Genomic DNA, 23,224 nt, shown 5'->3' on the forward strand with positions numbered 1-23,224 from the left:
CTACGTTACTAATGGACATGGATCTGCAGGTGCACATTCATCTAACGCCAGACTGAAGGCTTCATTTATACACTGACCGTGAGACCTGAGGCCTTTCTAGTGCATGTGCATAGAGATACAGTAAGTTGCATGGCTATATTTTGAGAGATTTCTGTTCAACTGGTGGATATGTTGTAGGTTTTCACTGTGCCATGCCCTGTTCAACTTCTTTCGATTAGTCTCCGTGTTTCAAACTCCTCCCTTTGTACTCCACCCCCTGGTCCTTTGTCCCCAACTTTAGAACAGTCATCTTAGACCTTTCCCTCAGTCTTCGATCTTTTCTCAGATACCTTTCCTCTAGCCCACTCTTACCACTTCAATCTCTTTTTTCTCCGCTCATCACTTTATTTTTTCTGCCTTTTGCTACCTTGGGCAAAGAATTGTATCACTGGGCATTTTAGCATCTTTCTTTTTGAGTGAGGAGGAACAACTTAGGGTTGTTGCCAACCTGTTTTCAATGAAATAACAACCTTTTGTATACCATTTTGATTTAGCATACTCCCTTTTCCTGTTGTAATTGGAGATTTAACATTAGAGTACTTCTTTTTGTAAATGTTTCTAACTTAGTTGAATCCTTGGAACGAGGGAGGCAGTTGCCCTATTTGTCACCCTGTACTGGTGTTCTGGTTCCGAACATATTTCAATACAGATTCAGCTGCATAAAGAGATGCAAATCAGGTCTAGTGTTAGGCTTGATTTGTAATAGGTTTTTGAACATTTTATACAAAAAATACAGTGTATTGAGGCTACACTACGAACACACTCAAACTACAATGTTTCCAACATATTTGGAGAAATAATCTTTACTTCATAAGTTTACTTTTAATAGCTTGCAAGAAAATGCAGCGGTAACTCAAGGAAGCCACCTATGGCACAAACATTTTTCTTACTTTTCTGACGCATTAGAAGTTTTGCAAACGGACACCAGCAGCTCTGAATTGGATTCTACATACATTTCAGCTATCAGCCACAACTTTGATATTAAAGCACATATCGAAGAAATATGCCAGGAAAAGTGTGGTATGAGTCGCAAATAAAACAGTCACATAAAAAAACAGTCTCGTTATAAACACAGGGTTACAACTTTCTATTTCGAACATCTGCTTTGCCATCAAATTGTCTAACTATTATAAGGTGTACATTTTTAGGTCTTGCCTAGAGATCTCTTACTTTTTTTCAGCAGACACATTTTTTTACAAAAAATAAAATCATAATTAAAATACATACATATAGACATGCATCGAGGAATTTTCTGTGATTTCTCTTCATTTACTGGAATGTTCAAATGTCATCTACATTTTGCTTCTGTCTGTCACAGCCTACAGCATGGGCCAAATGTTTAACCCACTTCAATCAATGACACCCTTCACTGTGAGTAATGCCATTTTGGTTTTGTACATGTGTGCATCCACGTAAAAGGTTGCCCATTTCAGTGCCAGGGCTGCCAGACAATTGTCTGCTTTGATTAAATTGTCTTTTATTTCAGTGATGGGTCATTTTTGTGATGGGTAATTTTGTATTTACCTTTTTTTGTAAATATTCATACCACCTTTAAACACTTTTGCATTTTTATTTATTTCCTTTTTATTATATGCACACTTTTAATGCCTACTACATATATCTAGAAAAACAGAATAATGAAAAATCGCTGGTTTGCCAATGCTAGACCTTTTGGCTTTGCTAATACGTACTGGAAATGGCACAAAGATGATTTTTTTTTAATCCATGAAAGACGTCACATACTTACCTGATAATTATTAATATATGGACTATTACAGTTGATGATAACAAGAGGATGCAAAACCACTGGGAAGTAATATTCAGAGAAAACCTGATTTTGACTGTTTATGTCCAGGAGATGCTCTTTGATGGCACTGTAGCACATTCTGAGAAACGCCTATGCGCAAATTGCATTCCCCAAGGAAGAGTCTGATTTGCAGCTCTTTCTTCATTTCATTGCTTCTTCACAATTGCTTATCAAACAGGCAGTGATTCCTTAGAAGTGTGAGGATTTTATCTAGAAAAAAACACCAGAAGATTTAGATAGTGAGGAAAATTGATGGAATACCACAGTTAATCTTAATGTTTTTAAGATTATTTTTCCATGTACAAGCTCAATTATGATAAAAATAAGATTATGCACAATTTAACTAGTTACTTATCTTCAGTAACACTGTTTCTGGTAGAGAATGTCACCTTTGGAATATTTCCCATGCATCAGACTGAATCCAGAAACATTTTGTAGTACCTCTGCACGCTGGAAGTTGGTGCTGTACGGTTCTGCACTGATGCTGTTCCACTATGGAAGTGACACGCAGGGCCTAGAAAGGTGCCACTCTTGGGCGCAGATGTTATGTGCTTTTGAGACTGTCCTCACCTCCAGATGGGGAGCCCCAGAAGCAAATCAGTATATCAGTGTGCAGATTCTTAGACTTGAAATCTTATTAAGAGGTAGAGTACAATCACAGAACAGGGAGGAGTGTCGGTGAGAAATCTACCAGAAAAAAAGCTTTACAGAAGTTAAATAACATGTTCTTTTGAGAGAGATGTCTAGTTGCAGACATCTCACCTTTTGACTAGATAACAACGCAGTACTTAATGGAGGGGGGATGTGGATGGACTCAAACCAGAAAGTCCAGCAGGACGAAGTGGGAAAAGGGCCCTTCTCGGCAGACTTGGCTATCCAGACAATAGTGCTTTGTGAAAGTATATAAGAACTCCCCTGTAGCTGCATAACAAATGTCTACAACAAGGACTTTTCAAGCCAATGCAGTGGTAGCAGCTTTGGCCCTAGTGGAATGGGCATGCAGTCCTTCGTTGGTGCACAGCAAATGTGAATGCAGAGTAGGATCCATCAGGAGATGCTAAGCATCTGCACAGCCTTGCCTTGTTTCACAACAGCAAACCCCACAAAGAGCTGATCGTCCACCCGATGGTCTTTGGTGCTCTGGGTGTTGAAGTTGAGCGCTCTCTTAGGGTCCAAACAATTGAGCCTCTCCTTAGATGGGTGAGGTGGAGCATAGGACGCTGGCAGAGTGATGGTTTGGCCAACATGGAATGGTGTCACAACTTTCGGGAGAAAGGATGCCCTAGTACACAGAACCAGCTTGTCTGGAATGAAGGTTGTGTTTGGCGGATGAACACACAAACCCTGCCCTGCTTGTTGCAGTACCACCTGGTGGTGGTGTTGTCCATGAACACCTGCACTACCTTCCCCTTGATAGAGGGAAGAAATGATTTTAACACTAGTCTGATTACACAGATCTCCAAAAGGTTGATGTAGAGTCCGGATTCCGGTGGAGAACAGATGCTCCTGAAATACAACTCTCCCAGATGGTGTAGTGAAATGTGTGTTTTAACCACTGACTTTGTGTTGCACCACTTTGCACCTGGATTAGCTGTTCAGTGTTCAACAGTTGCAGACTACATATTGTGTTCAGTATAACTGCCTATTGACTTTATCGTAGCATTAGACACTGCCATGTCAAAGCTGCTCGTAATTTTCCACATTGTAACTGTCTTGTTTTCGTGCTCTTTCTCACCGAAGAGCTGGGGCATATTATCACCGAAGAGCTAGAACATAATATGGAGGAGTTAGTCAGTCAGCATGATAAGGATGTATTAGACTGATGTTTATGGTACAGCAGGGAACAGCTCAGGCTTGGGAGAGGCACCTTGGGAAACGGACCAGTTCCAACCTGTTTCTTTCAACCCTGACCTAAACTAGCCAGCATGTTTGAATTGCGAAATTAGGTTTTTTTTTCCAGAAAGCTCCTTTTGGTTTTTGTAGGATATATAAAGACCCAGTGCAACAGTGAGAGGGTCAGTGGCCTCAATCAGGATTCTGGACGTCGGATGCCTGATATCTTTCCTGTGAGGGTGGAGATCTCTTTCTCTTTCGCAGTCAAATGGGGTCATCATCTTGCTGGCATGAGAAACATGAAGCACTTGGCAGGCCCTATGGTGATGCATTTTTACTTCATTATTTGCTTTGCAGTACAATATAAATACATATATTTGCTGTGTACATTGCAGTGGAGAATCATTTTGGTATGTTTTCCTTTCATTGCTGTGACTATTTTTAAATGTGTGCTTTCAAAATGCTAATCTCCTTTTAGGAACCTCGTAGTGAAATAATAAATGTCTTCTTTAGACAAAGAGGTGCATTCCAGAGATTTTTGTCAGCTCGGTCATTGGTGAAAGCAAAATTGATGGCTGCTCCCATTCCAGGAGTGACGTGTCTGTTACTACTGTCAGATCTCGTTAGGGAAGGGAGAGGATCTGCCTCTGACCCAATCATGGTTCATTAACAACAACTGCAGATCTTGCACAGTTCCCTCCGAGATCTCGAAAATGTTGGAGAGATTCCCCTGATGTTGTGCCAAATGGAACTTCAGGTCCCACTGCATAGCCTACAAATGCCATCTGGCATGTGTCACCCGCAGGATGCAGGGGACCATGAGGCTCATCAGCCTCTGAGTCATTCTCACTGAAATCCAGGATAGAGGCTGAAACATCAGTATCGTAGCCTGAATATCTTGGACTCACTACTCAAGAGGATAAGCCCAAACTGCACTGTGTCCAGAACAGCTCCGATGAAAGGGAGCATCTGAGAGGCAGTAAGGTGTGACTTCTGTGCTTTTTTAGTGAATGCCAGCAAATGCAGGAGGTCTGCCGTAGTCTTGAGGTGGGAGACGACAACTGGGACGAGCCCGCCTTCAACAGCCAGTCGTCAAGATAGGGTAAGACTGAAACTCCTGATCTGCGCAGATGAGCTGCAACCATTGCCATCACCATGGTGAACACCTGAAGCTGCTGGTAAGGCTGAAAGTGAGCACAGTAAACTGAAAGTGTTCTTGGCCTACTGTAAACCGCAAGTACCATCTGTGGGCAGGCAGGATACTAATATGGAAATAAGGGGCATATTTACAAGCCCCGTGTGCCACCTTGTGTTGCCCTACCATCATTTTTTTTATGCTAAGGTGGCCTTTTCCCTGCTTCAGATTTACACAGTGGTGCAATGCTTGTAAACTCTTGTGCCACGTTATGTCTGCGTCAGGCATAATGTATATAAGAGGGTGTTCCAACACATTGAGGCCCGAAAAAATTGCACAATGAAATTTACAACATTTCACTGCACCATTTTTTCTTTTATTTTTAACGCCTACTCAGAACAGGCGTTAAAATGATGTACCCATAATAACCTATGGGCCTCGCTGTGTTTTGCTGCACTAGCATCAAAACTTTTGACGCTAGTGCAGCTAAGTGCCAAAATAGCATAAAAAGAATTGACGCTATTGTGCTAACGGCCGCAATGGTGTGCCATATTATAAATACAACGCACCCATGGTGTCGTTAGGCGGTGGTAGGGGGACAGAAGAAAAGTGGTGCATCTGGACTGATGTAAATCTGCCCTTATGCGTCCTGCAAGTCCAACACTGTTCAGTCTCCTGGGCCAGGGGCAGATAAAACCTGAGCCAGGAAGTAGTGGGAATAACAACCGCAACCTACTTTTTGCACAGGGACCCTCTCCCTCTCTATGGCTCCCTTTGCCAAGAGAGCTGTAACTTGCTTTTGAAGTGCCAAGTAATCATAGGATGGCGGCATGGATGGAGATTTAGTCTTGATGGGGAGGGAGTTGCCCCTTCGGACTGTCTGCAAAAACCCACCTTTCTGACGTGATGGATTGCCAGCGGAGCAGGTGATGGTGAATTCTGCCTCTGGTTTGTCCTTGGTAGGGAACAGTCAGTCTAGGAAGGTTTGGGGGCAGCTGGGGAGAAGGGGGCCGTGGACTGGCCAGACTGCTGGCTTACTGTTCCCCAGCCATGCATAGGCTGGGCAGCATGTGCAGCACGGTTGCTGAAGAGGAAGGGATGCGGCTGGGCGCCCCTTCTGTAGCCACGACAAGCAGACTGAGGGGGAGGAGGGGCTGCCTTGCGGCCAAGGGCCTCGCTATAACACAAGATTCCTTTAAATGCTTGAGTGCCGAGTCTGCTTTCTCTCCAAAGAGATGGGTGCCATCAAAGCGTTTGTCCATAAGATTGGCTTGGAAACCACCAAAAAGCCAGATGTCCTTAACCAGGCATGGAGCCTAAGGACCACTCTTGATGCAGCTGTCCTGCCCAGTGAGTTGTTCATGTCCAGACCACATCGGATCGTTCACTTTGCTGCGTCTCTCCCATCAGCAGCTACTTGAGAAGGTACAGCCTGGGCCTACTCCAAGACCTGTGTGAGCACTTAAGCAACTGTATCCCACAGTCTGTGGGAATAACGGACCAAAAGACATGCAGTGTCAAGGACCTCAATGCCAGGCTGCCAGAATAAAACATCTTCTTGCCAAGTGTGTTCAGCCTTTTGGATTCCTATCCAGCGGTGCGGAAGGGAACGCACCAAGGAAGATAGAGGCTTGGATGACCAAGCTCTCAGGGGCGGGGGGTTCCAGGAGGAAATGTGGGTTGCCCTGAGCAGGGCTATGGTGGCAGGCAATTGTCCTGTTCACAGGAGCCCAGTAGGACTTCTGTAAGGGCTTCATTGAAGGGAAGCAGGCATTTAGAGGATGAAGCTCTAGGTTGAAGCACCTCTGTTAGGAGGTTAAGCCTGATTGCCACTGAAGGCAACTCAAGGTCCAAGACCTCAGCTGCACTTTGCACCACCAAAGAATAGGAAGCTCCCTCCTCCATAGCCATGGTAGGGGGAGAAAGTAAGCCAATGTCTGGGGAGGTATCCAGGCAACTAGCTTCACCCAAGTCCATACACCAGTCCATAGGGTCTTGGAGCTGGTATTCCAAAGGGTCCAGTGACCCCCTCCCAATCCTCACCGTAACCTAGCCCATAGGAAAGGGGTTGAGGATCCAACATAGGATGCACAGCACTTGTCAGCACCGGAATGAGTTTTGTACGACACCCATCTGGCTTTGTGTTGGAGTTAGCAATGACGATGGGGGTGGCACCGTCCAGGGTTACGGGGAGGTGTTGGGAGTGTCAGTAACAGCATCAAGGAGGGTCGAGTAGGTACGCCGCCCCGAATCCAAGCATTGTTCCATGGGTGCTCCTCGGACCTAAGGCAAAGCTGCTGGTGCAGAACTCGAAGGTGTCCCTTCCAATTCCACGGGGACTGAAGGCTGTCCAACGATGTAAGACTGCCCAAAACTGAGGCACATGGCCTCATAATACCCTTTTAAGTGGGTAGGGGTCACTCCAGCTCCCAGAAACTCGTGGTGGCACGGATCACTCCCTCAAAGCCTTGAAGATGCATGGCCCTACACTTGAAGCACAACTTCGGGTCATTGTCGCACTTCAATCACCAAAAGCACACCAGGTGCAGATCCCTCATGGACATCGCCAGATAACAGGATTCGCCGGTCTTCCTAGATGACATCATCGGTGCACCAGAAGTTAGCAACTTGAAAAAACTTTGACAACAAGTCGAAAAAAGGGCAGTCAAAAAATGACTGAGGGGTAGCTCTCTTTTGATTGGAAATGGCCCGGAAAGAAAAGAACTGACGTTAGCATGCCTGGGTGAAGCCTATATAAGACGCACAACAACATATCTGGCACAGACTACACAGACTACACCGACGACAGACGCGGAGACGATGGACCCCACCTAACGGCACACAGGGGTACCGTGCAAGAAAAATCCCAGGTTCCAGACTGACACCTGTGGAAAATTTGAAGATAAGGAATCTGCAATTATATGTCTCCATTAGATCTGTCATTTCGACCAGCCAAAACAAATCTTTTACTAGGCTTAAAGCTTCTTTTTTAATACAATGTCACTCACCCCTTGGTTAGGTCCTACACAGCCAGAAGGGCAGGATGCAGTGTATTCAAAAGGTTAGACACATACTTTTAACTTTTACATGTATTGGTAGTGAAAAACTCTTAAATGTGTTTTTCACTACTGCAAGGCCTACTTCTCCCATAGGATAACATTAGGTTACCTTATTTCATTTAATAAGTGACAATTTACAATTGGGAGCAGGTAGGAATGTCAAGTTTGGAATCTAAAGAAAAGTTGTATTTTAAGTCACAATCCTTAAAATGCCATTTTGTCCCAACTTTTCGGTGCCTTCAGCCTGTTTCTGAGTCATATGACTAGTTGTTGTTGACCTTTGTGTATTCCTCCCACACTGCATCGCAAACAAGGGTCTGGGTGTTGGCAGGATGGGTCATCTCTGATTTGATAGGGGATGTAGCTGTCACCTACTACACTGCCGCTTCAAAGGCACTGGCTCAATTCACACACAAAAGACTTTACAGTAGCCTAATACTGGGACCAGGCAGGGTAGCGGTTAATTTTAGATACCTTTGGGAGCAGAAAACTCTAAAAGCTTTTCCCACTTCAAAGCTAGCATCAGGTATAAGTATTGGACTCGTCAGACCCAACACTTCAGATCACTTCTGGACCTATGGACTCTGCCAGGAAGAAGGATCCCCCACCTTTAAGTCTGCCCTTCTGTCCAAACTCTGCTCTGCTGATCAAGAACTGCTTTGCTGGCAAAGGCCTGTTGTTGTTGCACCGGGACTCTTCTACTGATGTGAGCTGCCCTGCTGAATCCAGCCTGCCTGTGTGGGCCCAGGATTCTAGGAAATCTCCAAGGGTCAGTCAGGTGACCTCCTGTTCAAGCCACAAGGACATAAGGGGCTCAATGCAACACTACCCATCTCGCTGCAGTGCAATGCAGCTCGACACTGGCCCAGCACGATGCATCTTGTTCTCAGCACCGACACATCGCAGCTCAAGTCTTCACAGACCCTGCAACTTCCCTGATCACAACTCAGGACCCCGCATCGCAAGCTCCCATTGACGCCTCATCAGCTCTGCTGCTGCATGACGCATCTGATGCTGCAGCTCGCATTGCAGCTCCTCGTCGACTACTTCTCGACTCTGGTCTGTACAGCTCAATGCAAGGAATTCACATTTTGATGCTCATACCACAAGGTATTTTGTCAGCGGCCTGAACTCAGCCCTGTATCCAGCCCGCACTCCATCATGGTTAGGCCTGAACTTGTGAGTTGGACCTTGTCTACTGTGACCAGATAACCAGGGTTGGCATTTTTTTACTTCTTAATGCTTGATCTGCAAATTCTTTAAAAAATTTATAACTTCCATTCTACCAATTTTGATATTAAATAATTTATTAAATTAAACTTTATTTTTCTATATAGGCTTGAGATTTTCCTTGTGTTGTGTTTTCACTTTATTACTGTTCGTGTGCTGCATAAATACTTTACACATTGCCTCAGAGTTAAGCTTGAGTGCTTTTGTGCCAAGCTACCTTAAACAAGCATACCATTAAAAGACATGAGGACAAGTGACAAGAACTTAATGCTGGGAGGATCTTACCCTTCTGAATGATCTCCATTCCAACAACTCCGCTTTCAACACATCTAAAGCTATTGGTTGTGGGCGGCAGAATCAACTGTACTGCGGGGGACTGAGTCTGATCGCACACCATGTGACACCTGTCGGCCTTATCCGTTTTTGTTCCGGCTAACTAGCAGTGCCTCATCTCTACCCAGGAACAGAGATGATTAGGGCAACCAGGCGCATGACATAAATAACTCCTCAAGGGAATCGTGGTCACTCAGATCTCATCCGTTTCTCTCAGTTACATTAATCTCACAGAAAGAAGGACAATCAGAGTATAGTTCAATAAGGTATTATTGACGTAACTGCATCTTAGATAATAAGGCATGTATTGCAATAACTAGGACGATGAAGCACAATAGTATTAAAATTGTGACAAGGAGAGTAAAACACAAGAATAACACTACCATATTGTCACTAAGGTCTTTAAGGATGGTTCCTACCTAAGCTATGTTACAGCACAGCATGATAAACTCTAATTCTGCCCTTTCGGTTCCCCCTGGGAAGACATAATCCCTCATACCTGAGCAAGAGGTCTGTAGTCTATATAAGCAGCTGCAGCAAAGCAATCAGTAATCAGCATACAGTTGTGGTCATCTGGCTGGAATCTCCCTCTAACGTACATGGGTCAAAGTAGTGTTTTTTTAATAAAACAACTGATGTTGCAAGAAAGGATCCCCACGTAAGAGTGTGTGTGTTTCTGTGAACATTGGAGACAGAGCGTACCACTTTTACCGGCAACCTATCTTACTGCAGCCTTGAGAAAAGCACAGAGTGAAAGAAATGTCATGTTTAAGAACATAGTGCTGACCTAGGCGAAGAACAGCTAGATAGAGAGAATAAAACAAGACCACAGATGTGGCTACTGTTAAAATAATATAACAAAGCTAAAATAAAACATGTCTAAGTTAAAGTACACAGGGGCAGGACTAGTTTGCTAAAATAACGTGTATAAAAGTATAGCTAAAATTGCTACATAACACTACAAGATCACCATCAACAGAGTAATCCTCAGAAGCCAAATCCTCTCTGAGGCTGTCAAAGAATGTGCCAACCCCATCCCTGAAACTGCTGTCCAACCATCAGCGAACAATGCAACACTATCAACTTCTTCTTCATGGAAAGAATAAATAAAATCAGATCCTCTCACACAGCCCTCTCCAACATTCTAAACACACTCAAAGCCAGCCCCAAAACAGATGATGTGCTTCCCTCGCCAGCATGAATTCTCTGCAAGGAGAAGCCCTCACACTCCAATTCCCCACATTGTGAACACCTCCTGCACCCAGGTCATCTTTCCAGACAGCCACAAGACATGTCCTCCTCCTGCAGAAAACGCCTACTCTCAATCCATCTGACCTGCCAACACTTGTCCTATAACTCACCCTCCATTTGTTGGAAAACTCATCAAGTAGACAGGCAACACCTAGCTACAGGAGTACAACAGCAAAAATAACCTATTTCAAGACTAGCCATCGGGGTTCAGACCCACACTGCAGTACTGAAACAGCCATGCTCTATGTAGCCATTGACATTCTATTTCTCAATAGCAAAAACAACTCTTGCCTCCTAGTCCTGCTTGACCTTTATGCAGCTTTCAGTATTATGGACTATCCAGCATTGAGCCACACCCAGAAAACTTGCGTGGGCTTAACTGGCAGAGTCTTACAATGGTTCACATCCTACCTCACCAACCAATAGCAACTCATTCATATAGGAACTACCAGAACTCAGACTCACTACACCAGACGTGGAGCCCCCCAGAGATCCAGCCTGTCACCTATCATTTTCAACTTTGATATGAAACCCCAAGGAGTCATCTTTGCAGACAGACACTTCAAGATCCTATAGTATAATGACAAAGCCCAACTTTATCTCAAAATCTCAACCAGTGACATTCAAAGCCTCATAGCGTACCTCAACGCATCCAAAGCTGGATGTCAACAAACTACTTCATGCTAAACCCCACAAAGACAGCATTCCTCCTGTTTGCTAACACCACCAAACATTTTCTGATTCAGTCAAGACTCTCCAACTTAAGCCAACAGGCTTTAAACCCTAGCTGATAGAACAAGCCAAATTCCTTGGAATCATCCTTGATCCAAACCTCTCACTCAAAGAACAATTTGCCAAGAAAAAACAAAACAGCCTGGTTCTCACACTCCCTCCTGAAAAAGTCAAACCTTTGTCTCACAGGAGACAATTCAAGCTTTAGTCCTCTTCTACCTAAATTAAAATGAATGCCCTGCTCAATGGCACCCCAGAGACCACACTGCCTCCTCATGCAGCAGCAAAGCTCATCAAGTGGCTGAATAAATCTGTCCACATTACCCTTGTTCTATAGGATCTACACTGGCTTTGGCTGCAAGCCTGCATTATCTTTAAGATCACCTGCATCACCTACAAGGCCCTCTATACCAAGACCCCTAGCTACCTAGCTACAAACTACGAATTTCTGAAGGTCAGCACCAGATGAGGTGCTCCAGTATTGCCAGTTTAGAGACTAAACACTGCCGGAAGGATTAAACCAGAGAACAGGCCTTCTCAGCCTACAAACCCAGGATCTGGAACAATATCCTCTTAGACCTCATAACTGCAACAACCCCCTTCCCCCACATTTCAAGAAGGATCTGAAAATGTACTCACTTAAGAAAACGACCTCAGATAGGCTGACCTCAAAACCCTTACCATTGCTCTACTTTATCCCTCTGTCTCTTCCCTCCATCTGTCGCCACAAGGTCTTGCTTCTGTTGCTAGCAAGTTAGGTTTGCGCTTCAGAACTACCAAATCATGCATACATTAAAAAATATATAATGGCGACATTGAGACTTTATTGAGGGGAAAATAACATAACCCTTGTCACCTAGGTTGCACGGAATACCATATCTAGTGTGCGTACCACAGAGTGTTGTGCACCTATCAACATTTCAAGTGATTTCCAAGAAAGACCCATTTTCCTCAGCCAGTAAAATCTTTGGGGCATTCACCCAAAGATTGTAGTCTCTGGCAACTATTCTTTGATGAGTAGCTAATGACGAAAATTAAAGATCATCACATAGTGACCAAAACCGCCATCATCATCATCTTCATCTGAAAGTCAATTAAAAAGACATAATATTCGCCATAGCTTCTGATGGAAAGTTAGAAGTGTCCGCCAAAATCACTACATTGAACTTAACCGAAAAAGGCATCACTGAAGATGTGAATACATTACTCACTGTCATCGTTCCTTAGCAACAAGACATCCCAAGACATGTAGCAAATTGGCCATTAATTTCACATGGGAGACAAAACTATCACAAAATCAATCAACAAATACATTTATTAAATACATATGCACTATAATATGCAAACTTGGGATTTGTCGACATTCCCATATTTGACAAACTGGCTGAAACATTTTAACCATTTTTAGCAGTTACATCGCGAAGCTTTAAGACACTTTGAAAGGCGTATCCAATTATTCAAAACATACCAAAAATTGTGGTTCTTGCTAGCAGAACTGTGATCTTTGCTTGCAATTTGTTTCTTGGTGCAGTTGTTCAGCTTTTGCGCCATCATTCTTCTAATTAAAGCATCATCAGTATCTGGAAATAACTGCTTTGTGATGCCTGATTAAAAGAAAAGACAGTACTTGATGCTACTCATCATTTCAAACTGACAAAAAAATAATATGAAACTTTAATTCTAAAACATATTCAAGAGTGCGGAGTTATTGTGTCCCAAGACGATCCAGGAGCTACCGGTCAAGTCCTGAATGAATGAACTGCCTTGTATGGCACTGCAACACAAAGGTTGGTGGTTGCACGAGGGCTAAAAGTGTGCTTGTGAGGTTGTCAAAAGTAGTCTTACTCCTGTGAATTAATGTTCGTGTCCTCCCCTTCCTTCTCAGAAAGCTGTATGCAGGAACACGTAGGACTCATCTGTACTTTGATGGGCAACTCCAATGGTGATCAAATGCCCAAGTGATTGACAGGGGGCATCCTGGGTAGCACTGTATTTCCTTGAGGGTAATGCAGAGAAGGTGAAAGCTGTGGTGTGACTGGGAACAGGGTGGATTCATAGGACCAAACCAGACAAGATATATTGTGGGAGTCATCAAGGGCTATAACTCCGAACAAGGAATGCAATTCTTATTGGGATAAGTCAGGTTTAACCCTTTCGTTGAAACATTGCTGCTTAGCTCTCCTTTTCATCTAGATCTTTTGATTTTGCTGTCTTACTGTTATTTCAAAGATTGTTAGGCATGTGAAGTGGTGAATATGGATCAAAAGTGCTTGTAAACGTGGCACTCCCCCAGACTAGTACAGTGATAAAGGCATCCCTTTATGCTCGTACGTATGGTGCATCAAATATAACTTTAGGTTTTCCAGCTTGCCATTTTAGAATGGAAACATAGACGTTTGATATCTTGATATCATTTTTCGTGGATAGGTTTAGTTGGGAAGTGGATTTTAAAAGTGAAGGCGTCTTCCTCTATTAGTGTTTCCATATATAAATACATATACGGTCAGGTTTCTTAAAATACAGTGCAGCGCAATGCAGCGACCAAAGTAGCTGTGCTGCATTGCACAAGGGGGATTGAGCATGCACATCCACATTTACCAAATATGGCAGGTTGCTGCTTTCTTCCCTCACACTGGCACAAAAACAAGCCGCCTAACACCATTGACACTTCTTTGCACCAGGTGCAAAGAAATGGGATGTCTAGCATAGTTTTTGTACTTCCAGTATAAAATCCAATGCCTATACAATTTTTAAAATATTCCACACATTGGTTATGTGGTTTACAGTGCAGCATACATGCAAAGTGTGAACTGTTTCGATAAATAAATATATTTCTCTAACTTTGCGGCTGTCTTAAAGAGGTGTTATTTTTTACAGCAGCCTAGTCTGGCAATTCTATTATGCTGGAATGCCCAATTACGATACATGGAACATCCCATAGACAGAGTGGCACAAAGCAGTACAAATTGATATTTGCACCAAAAAAAAGTGCACTTTCCCAGTGCTGAAGTTTAAATACCAGATGCGGTTCGGTAAAGGGGCGGGGCTGCACGACACGTGGAAGGGACAAACAAACAGAAAACATTACATAAAAAAAAAAAACTACCTGACTCCCTGCTGCCGCGCCGCTCTTCTGGCTCCACTTGCAGACACAGGCTCCTAGCCTGCCCTGCGGCCAATCCTAACGCTGCTCTCATGCTTCTGGCAGCATGAAAGCAGCTTTAGGATTAACCAGAGCGCCCTGGCTTGGCGCTTCCAGGCCGACAGAGAGCCTAGGCCCTCTCTCTCCAACCCAGCACCGGGTTAGAGAGAGCTCAGTGCGCATGTGTATTTGGCCCGGCCCAAAACGGCTGGCCAACCACACATGTGCACTGAGGGAAGTGTACAGCACTCCCCCTCCTTCCCTGTCATCCCCGATGGCCCTGCCCCTTTAAAATTAAAATGATAATCAACATTGTTTATTATCTTTTTATTTTAAAGGCTTGCAGCTGTTGCAAGTGGCAGGGGGTGATGCTCCTCCGCCATAGCGGAGGAACCGTCACTGGTGAATACGCTTTCAAGACTTTGCACTGCTTAGCACCACTTTGCAAGTCTTCTTGATAAATCTGCCCCATAATCCTTTTATTGCAGTCTTGAAAGAGTATCTGTTAAGAAAACACAACACATGTTTGCTGTATGTGGGATATGCAATTGAATATGAAATGCAAAAAATAACTGGTGACAAGAAGGTTTATCACATTGAAAGAAATGAAGAAATTGAACAGTATCTCTGGACACAACGCTGCAATTAAATTGAAGAATCTGACCAGGTTTGCAATAACTGGAGGAAGGCTGCCCTAAATCACACTGCTACCACACCATCAAGGTGGCAATTTCTTTACCTTATAAAGAAAGGGTGCCATCAATTTCACATAGTCGGTAGAACTTTTGCTTTTTTTAAAGTTCCCTGTAAAAAATCACCATACCAGAACAAATAACTCTAATCATTGTAAAAAAAAAAAAAAATCCCTTATTGCACAATGTGATACATTGAATTCAATATTTTGCACTTAGGGTAATAGATTTGATTCACAGAAGTATTTTATTTTGACACATTTCTAACATGTTTTTCAGTAATCAGTGACGGATTTTCATTTACAAGATTTATGTATGTATATTCTTTTAACTTGTGTGTGATATACAAGCTGATTAAAGATATCCACAACAAGGTACCTCAGTGCTGTTCAGGGAACTGGAGTTATCATAATTCAGTCTGAATTGTGAACACATTTGAAATATTTGGAATTGGAGCCCATTAGTTTTGCATAAAAGTGCTACAGTGCTTGTTTTAGCTGTCAATTTCCTATAGGTTACCCCCTAAATATTAAGGTCCACCATGAATATTTTTGGCCAAAGGTTTTACTTGAATTGTAAATAATCGTACATAATCAAGAGCAATAGAGAAAACATTGTTCAGTGTCGCCAGAAATAGTAATGCTGAAGGAAAATAACCTGTTACTGTTGATTTTCAAGTTTGGAAATGGGTTAATATGTATTTGAACATTTTGGCTCTCTTGCAAATTTCTTGTGCGACTCATACCTTGAAGCTAGAATCTATAAGGTCAAATGCTTTCTCAACATCTATTACTAAGAACATAATTGTTTTTTTATTTTATATGTCTAGCTTCAGGTTTGTATGTTAATGGAAGCAAATTGACCTAGTCCTACTAATTCTGGTGAAATTGACTCAATGCTTGTTGCTGTGTTTTACTATGAAGAAAACTGTACAGCCACAATTAGGTTTCAATAATTTTTATTGGGATCCAGCAACCAACAATTCACAAGAAAAATGCTTGTACAAACAAGCAAGGGACCTGGGAACATCCCTACTCACTGACTGAGCAGGGCCTTTTTCTTCCTGAGTGTGTCTGTATTCCGATCCAGAGACAGTGAAATATGAGCATTGCTAAGTAAAATCTCTTTTTCCAACTGGCTTCTTTCAAGATCTGGTCTGTCCGTTAGAGTGAACACAGGGCCATCTTCCCACATGAAGACTGCTTTTCTTAGGATTTTTCTAAATGATCATGTAGCATTGGAGTGTCGGACGGTGCACCTTTCTCCTGGTTCATTTCAAGATGCCCACAAAACATTGCCTTGCTGTAGGTCCACATGGATCACAATCAAGATCCATAAGGCTTCCAACTGAACTCCTATTCAGTTCTTATCAAAGGTCTCAGTCCTGTAATCTATGTCTGACTGCACAGAATCTGGCACTCTCTGGCCACCCAAAATGAGAGGGTCCCCCAGGGTTGCCATGGCTTGTATATATAGCCATTCAACGGTTGGGAAGTGCAAAAGGCTTCACATTGTGTATCCTGAAGAACATAGTTGGCAGTAAAGCCACCCTGAAGGGGCTGCAGCCCTTCTCTTCCTATCTTGCACAACTCTGGGATTGTTGTAGTCTGCTCCAGCTGCTGGTCAGGTAAGGAAGACATTAGCAGGGCCCAGAGAGATACTCTGCTATCAAGTCTACCTGCAAGCTCCTACACACCAGTCACTGTTTTTTTTGCAGTTGGCTAACATAATGCATCCCGATTTGTCTAGGTAACAAATAAGAAATTCTACATCATTGATAAAGTACCACACCTGACATTAAGAAAAAAGTACATAACTTGGTAAGAAAATTCAGAATCTTGTGAAGCCATCTGAGCCAGACTATTTGTTTCTCACCAGTGGTTTTAAATCGCCTTTCCCACATCTTCTTTAGTAAGTGTCACACATTACTTGAGTTTTGGCATTTACCTCATCATAACATAAAAAGAATGCATATATTGACAACTTGCAACCTTCAGATGAGTAGCTGGTGTGCAGAGGGACAGCAAGAAGATACCAAGAAAGGTTTGAGGAGGATGCAGATAATGGAAACGTCTTCAGTGAAAGGCACTTAAGAGGGAAGAAACTCACATGGAACAAAAAAAGTTCTCAAAATCAGGAATCCTGGAAAATAGAAACTAGGGACAGTCAACGTGAAAATGGGCACTGAGCACAGTGAAGCATTGATACCTCAAAACATTGCAGTACTACCTGAAGAGTAACTAGTTATCTTTTACAGTAGTGCTTGCCTGCTTCCTAGAATGGCCAATAATAGGCATTTGCCATCTTGAATTTGGAAGACCTGAAAGGTAAGTAAGCTTTCACTCCATCTTACACGTTCCAAAAACTTTGCACCAAGTCCCCTGCTACGGTAAGAAACCAACAATGGCCGCTAGAAGCACAGGGATGCCTGCAGCACAGTAGCACAGCTCACAAGGTGCAAAGCCACACCAAATGATAAGCATACACAATGCTCAAGAATGCTAACAGGTAAGCTGTTAGGTGTGCGATCACCAACGAATCAGGAGGGAATGAGGAAGCCATGCGCCCAGACAGGTAGCAACAGCAGAGGGGAAACAAGAAAGGGGAAGTACACAAAAATTAGCAAATCAGATGAAGGTTGTGTTTATGAGCTTGAAACAGAACACACGTAACTAGAATTGGGCACAGATATAGACAGAAACTGCCCATATCCAATTGCAAACATGATATGCCTTTCAGTGTACTAGTAATGTGTATTGTTTTACATTTGTCCAAATAAATAGCATAAACATACATTAACAATATCAACAGACAACATTAAATCCACCCACTGAAATTCACTGTGGGAACTTAGAACATTAAATAGGGGAGGTAAGATGCAAGCAAAAGAGGGAATTGGGAAGAAAAACACAGCCTGGGGCGTTACATAGAGTGTCATTCAAAAAACTTAACTATTGATCAAGTATTTATTTGACTTTCTCTGTGTAACAATCATTCTGAAGTTGAAAACTAGATGATAATATGTTCTCAAAACTTAATACCTTACAGAAAGCCTCAGAAAATTGGAGCAGATAGTATTTTCTTGGGAATCCCATGAACACATTAAAAAGTGTTGTGCTGAAAGATTTGCAGACTGATGTCTTAGGTGGTTTACAAAGTGAGCAAGAAAAAGCAAAATAAGTCACATACTTTCTTATGATGACCATTAGGGGCTTATTTGTCCTTTATGTTATCACAGAGTCGGTGACTTAAGAGTGTCAATTGGGTCCCTTCGGGCCAGTTCATCATTAGGCCATCAACCACTAGTACGCATAATAGCATAGCATGTCAAATGTTATTTGTTGTAAATCAAGGAGAGTTACAAACAGCTGCCTTGAGTGATCAAACATTGCCTTAATGACAGTGATAAACCTGGGTAATTGCCTAGCTTTGGGTCTCCACTGCCAACAAAAGGAATAACCCGGTATCGTGCATTTCCAACTGGACTCTTAGTAATGAACACCACCATAGCCGTGTTGATGCTAAACGAATGAGAGGATGGTTAAAGTTAAATTGCGTTATGCCCCGGAGTGGACTTCAATCCTCTACAAGCATATGCACATACCCACGCACACACAGATGCAAAAACACAGAAACACATAATACAACATTCAAGCACTTAGGCTCGAGTTATGAGGACTGACTAAAGGGGTGGCACAAGAGTGAGAAATGGGGACCCAAAATTGATGGATGTCAAAGGGAAGGTGTTGCTCCTCGAGGAAATATGTTTTCCCCGTGGAAGAGTAAATGAAAGTTTGTCATATTTATGATCTAAGTGAAACTGGTGTTCTAAGGTTCCTTTAGAGCGTTGTGACTTGAATTCCTGCAGTCAGTTGCTGTGAAGGCTGGCAGGAGAAAGTCACACTGTGGCAGGCTGATTAAAGTTACAGTTTACTCTAGTCCTACGGAAAGGGTACTTTATTTACAACAGTTTTGCCAACGATATGCCAGCCTACTGTTTATCAGCCTGCCAGTTGACAGTGATCGTGAGGGTGAATGGGTTTCACGTTACCCAGCGCGTTCAAGTTTACGAGTTAGCACCACTGAGTTGAGAGAGGGGTTTGAATACAACCCACAAAAGGTACTGTTTTGCTTATATTTATGTTTGTTTGCACAAGTGGTACACTTTGACTGTTGCATGTTTTGGGAGTTTTGTACATCCAAACAAAGCAACCATACTTTCTTTGGCCTATATTTATTGCTGCTGTTGTGAGCTACTATTCGTTGCTTATATTTTTCAGACTTTGTTATAATCGTTCAGCCTGAGCACTGCAACAAAAGGGTGCCTGCTTGGATCAAGCATGTGTGGGGAGTGCTTACTGCTTAGTGAATGTAACAGACATCCATCAAGTGGGTGAAGTGCGAGCACTTCTGTTGGAGGCTGCAGCACGAGGTTCAGGGCAAGGGTGCCAGCTTGTCTTCTCTAGAGCACATATGGGCTGGATCGGGAGGATTTCTCTGCACCGCAGCACAGTGACATGCACACCCTGTTCGGTTTAATAAGGAACAAGGTACACAGACAGCTCAGGCGGACTGATGCAATCCTATTGTTGGAAGCTTGGCGAACCGGGGTGACGAGCACACCTCATAGATTGTGTGTATCACTGAGAAAAATATATTTTATAATTGTTTTTCTTCTCTATCAAGAATATAAGCTGATGATACGCACTCTATTTGTGACACTGTTTATTGTTCTAGCTTCTCAATATGGAACAGCTGCCAATTGCAGCAGCACCACCCTTTAAATAACAACAGGGGACTCCAGTGATCCAGTCGGAAGACTGGAGTGATGTGTTTGACAATTATTTGCTGGCTTTGGATAGTGAAGACTTTAACTCTGAGAGAAAGAAGGCACTTCTTTTAAATTCTTTGAGTTGTGAAGCATAAAGAGTGATTACATTTTTACCGGAAGCATTGGATAATGGTTCTAAAATATCTGATGTGTATAGGGAAGCCAGAGTTAGATTAAATAATAGGTTTGCTTAAGAAACCTATTTTATAATGCAAAAATATAAATTTTATACAAACTGCAATGTGTGAAAGAAAAGATCAATTAATTTGTGTTAAGGCTGAGGGAGTTGCTGGTGAGGTGCCAATTTAGTTGTATGGGTGACAAGATTATAAGGGATCAACTTATCGTGCAGTGCAAAAGTAGGAAAATACAAGAGCGATTGAGGGCAGCGAAAAATCCAACATTGAAAGATGCCATCGAAATGGTGAAAGTGGTTGAGGAGTCAGAATTTTGTATGAGAGAAATTAACAAATGTTCAGGAGAATAAGAAGAAGTGGCTGAAGTTTTTGGAGGGATAAATAAGTTGATCTGTAATGTGAGGGCTACAGGGAAAAATAAAACACAACAAAGAACATCTGGAGATCAGTATAATTCTAAGGCATGCAACACATGTGGAAGCAGTTTCTATGGGAGTGAAGCTAAATCATGTTATGCCATTGGCAATGAGTGCAGGGAATGTGGGTGCAAGGGCCATTTTGTATGCATGTGGAAGGAATGGCCTAAATCTAAGATGGCAGTAATGAATGATGAGGGTGGTGAGTTTATTCATGACCGTATTTGGAGCTTAGGTGAGGATGAGGGCACTGAAAGGAGAAAGACTAGCCCAAAAACATGGTCCACCATTGGAAAAAGAATTAACTAATGGTGGACATGGTTCAAGATATACAACTACTCTCAAGGACATTTTCTATACAACATGAATGCACTTGAATGTGCTTCCCAAAGTTATCTGTCCAGGAGGGTATCACAGAGAAGAATTTGATCTACTGGGTTATTTTTCTTCGTCCATCAAATTTAAGACACATGGAACTCAAAGAAAAGTATGCATTGTTAATAGTAGATACCACATAGGTTGGATGCATCAATACAATCTGAATATAATAGTGAAAACTAGGGCCCCAGAACAGGTCATGATACTACAGTAAAGGCATACTGATGACATTTTAAATGATGTGAAAAAAGTTTTTCGGTAGGAATAAGATGAACTAAAGGGGTACCTGCATGAGATGAGAGTGAAACCAGCCACTGTATCTATAAAGCACAAAGTTAAGAAGGTCTCTAGTGTATCAGAGAGGTTGTCTGTCAGACGTTGAGTGAAATGGTGAAAGAGAGGGCAACTGAACCTGAGGAGGCTGCCAATTAGATAATACCAGTGGTCTTGATAAAAAAAATAAACTTATAGCTGTTTAAGATTTTGTGTGGACCTTTGCAGTGTTAATCAACACATAATTACAGACAACTTCCTTTTGCCAAACATTAATGAGTTATTACTTTTGTTCAATGGTGGTAGGTACTTTTCAAAGTTAGATTTGAAGGGTGCTCACCGTCAAATTCGGTTGAAAGAGAGCTCATCAAGAGACCTAACGTTTTTCATGACCATGGAAGGGACTTTTTGCTTCATAAGAATGCTGTTTGGATTGACTTCCACGGCTTGTGTTTTTTAACAGATTATGTTGCAGATTATGTTGCATATTATTAAGGGGTTCACAAATGTTATCTTCTAAGATGACATTTTGGTGTATGAAACTACCATTGAACAACACAACCAAGCCTTGAGGAAAGTGTTAAAAAAATTGTTGGAGGTGGGTCTTACCCTGCGCAAAGAGAAATGTGTGTTTCTATACAAAGAGATTGAGTATTAAGGTCATACAATTTCTGAATAAGGAGTGAAACCAAAAAAAAGATTTAATGCAATCTATAAAGTTGGCTCAGTGGATCAAAGATAAACATCAGTTAAGGTAATTTATTGGGCTGATAGAGTATTATGACAAATTTGTTGAAAACCTTGCAATTTAAACTGGTGACTTAAAGTTGATGTTAAAAAAAAAGATGTACCTTCAGGTGGGATGAGGAGCAACAAACATGTTTTGATAAAAATTAAGCAAGAGGTGTGTGCGGCAGGAATTTTGGTGCCTTTTAATAGCACTTTGAGTACTACTCTTAATGTGGATGCCAGTGCATCAGGAGTGGGAGCTGTCTTATTTTAACTTCATAAAGGAGTGCAAAAGACTGTGGCTTGTGCATCATGCTCATTGACGGAGGCTAAGAAAAACTGCTCAGTCATTGAGCGTGAGGCATTGGTGGCGGCTTGGTCTGTGGAGAATTTCAGGACAAATCATAAGCCTATGATAAACGTTTTGACTCCTGGTGGTACTGGCAAGGGATCAGCAAGGTTGGCAAGGTTAGTGGCATGTTTTCAAGAATTTATGTACATTGTTGAGCACATTCCTGGTTGTCGGAATGCTCAGGCTGATGCTCTTTCACATTTGTCTGTGAATTGGAAGGTTGTTGACAGAGAGGCAATGATTGATCAAAAGAAGGAGGATGCAATGGCATGGTTAGAAGATGTGGTACACAATAGACTTGATGTTTTTATTAAAGAAGAATGGGTGCAGGAGTTGGCAAAGGATGATATTTTGAGGAATATGTGTAGCATGGTTGTCAGTGGTGGAAGGAGACAGAACACAGTTGCTCTTTTCGTGAGGCCATTTATCAAAATTCTAGATGAATTATCCATTAGTGAAAATAGTGTTTTAATGAGGGGGGCAGGTTTGTACCACCAAAAACTCTGAGTAAAAAAATCATTCAGTTAGCTCATGAAGGTCATTTGGGGCAGACCATGACACAAAGGAGGATTAAAGAAAACGTCTGGTGGCCGGTTGGCCGGGGATTGGTATACAAACTTCCCAATGGGTGAAAAGGTGTGTGGAGTGTAAGGAAAATGACAAAAGGCTTAAGGTGGGTGCACAGTCACATTCACGATCCCAAGGAAGTGTGGCACAGTGTGTATGGATTTTATAGGCCTATTAGCAGGAGTTAAACAAGATTTTTTAAGGTTTGCCATGGCTTTGGTGGATGTATATTGCAAGTGGTTGGAGGTTATATTCATGAAGGATGTGTCTACATGGAGTACTATTGGT

At 42.4% G+C, this 23,224-nt stretch overlaps 1 protein-coding gene across 4 annotated transcripts in view; it reads right to left on the reverse strand.

The window, feature by feature from the left end:
* Positions 1–818: 818 nt before the first annotated feature.
* BEND6 (BEN domain containing 6) overlaps positions 819–23,224 on the reverse strand; it is a 310,591-nt gene continuing 288,185 nt past the window's right edge. For all 4 annotated transcript variants that reach the window (XM_069235770.1, XM_069235768.1, XM_069235769.1 and 1 more), the window contains 2 exons: positions 12,888–13,023; positions 819–2,056 (listed from right to left, as the gene is read on the reverse strand). In XM_069235770.1, coding sequence (XP_069091871.1) covers position 2,056; positions 12,888–13,023 — 137 coding nt within the window. In that variant the 3' untranslated portion in view covers positions 819–2,055. The remainder of the gene's footprint in view (positions 2,057–12,887; positions 13,024–23,224) is intronic.

Source organism: Pleurodeles waltl, chromosome 5 (assembly GCF_031143425.1).
Source record: "Pleurodeles waltl isolate 20211129_DDA chromosome 5, aPleWal1.hap1.20221129, whole genome shotgun sequence".
NCBI lineage: Eukaryota > Metazoa > Chordata > Amphibia > Caudata > Salamandridae > Pleurodeles > Pleurodeles waltl.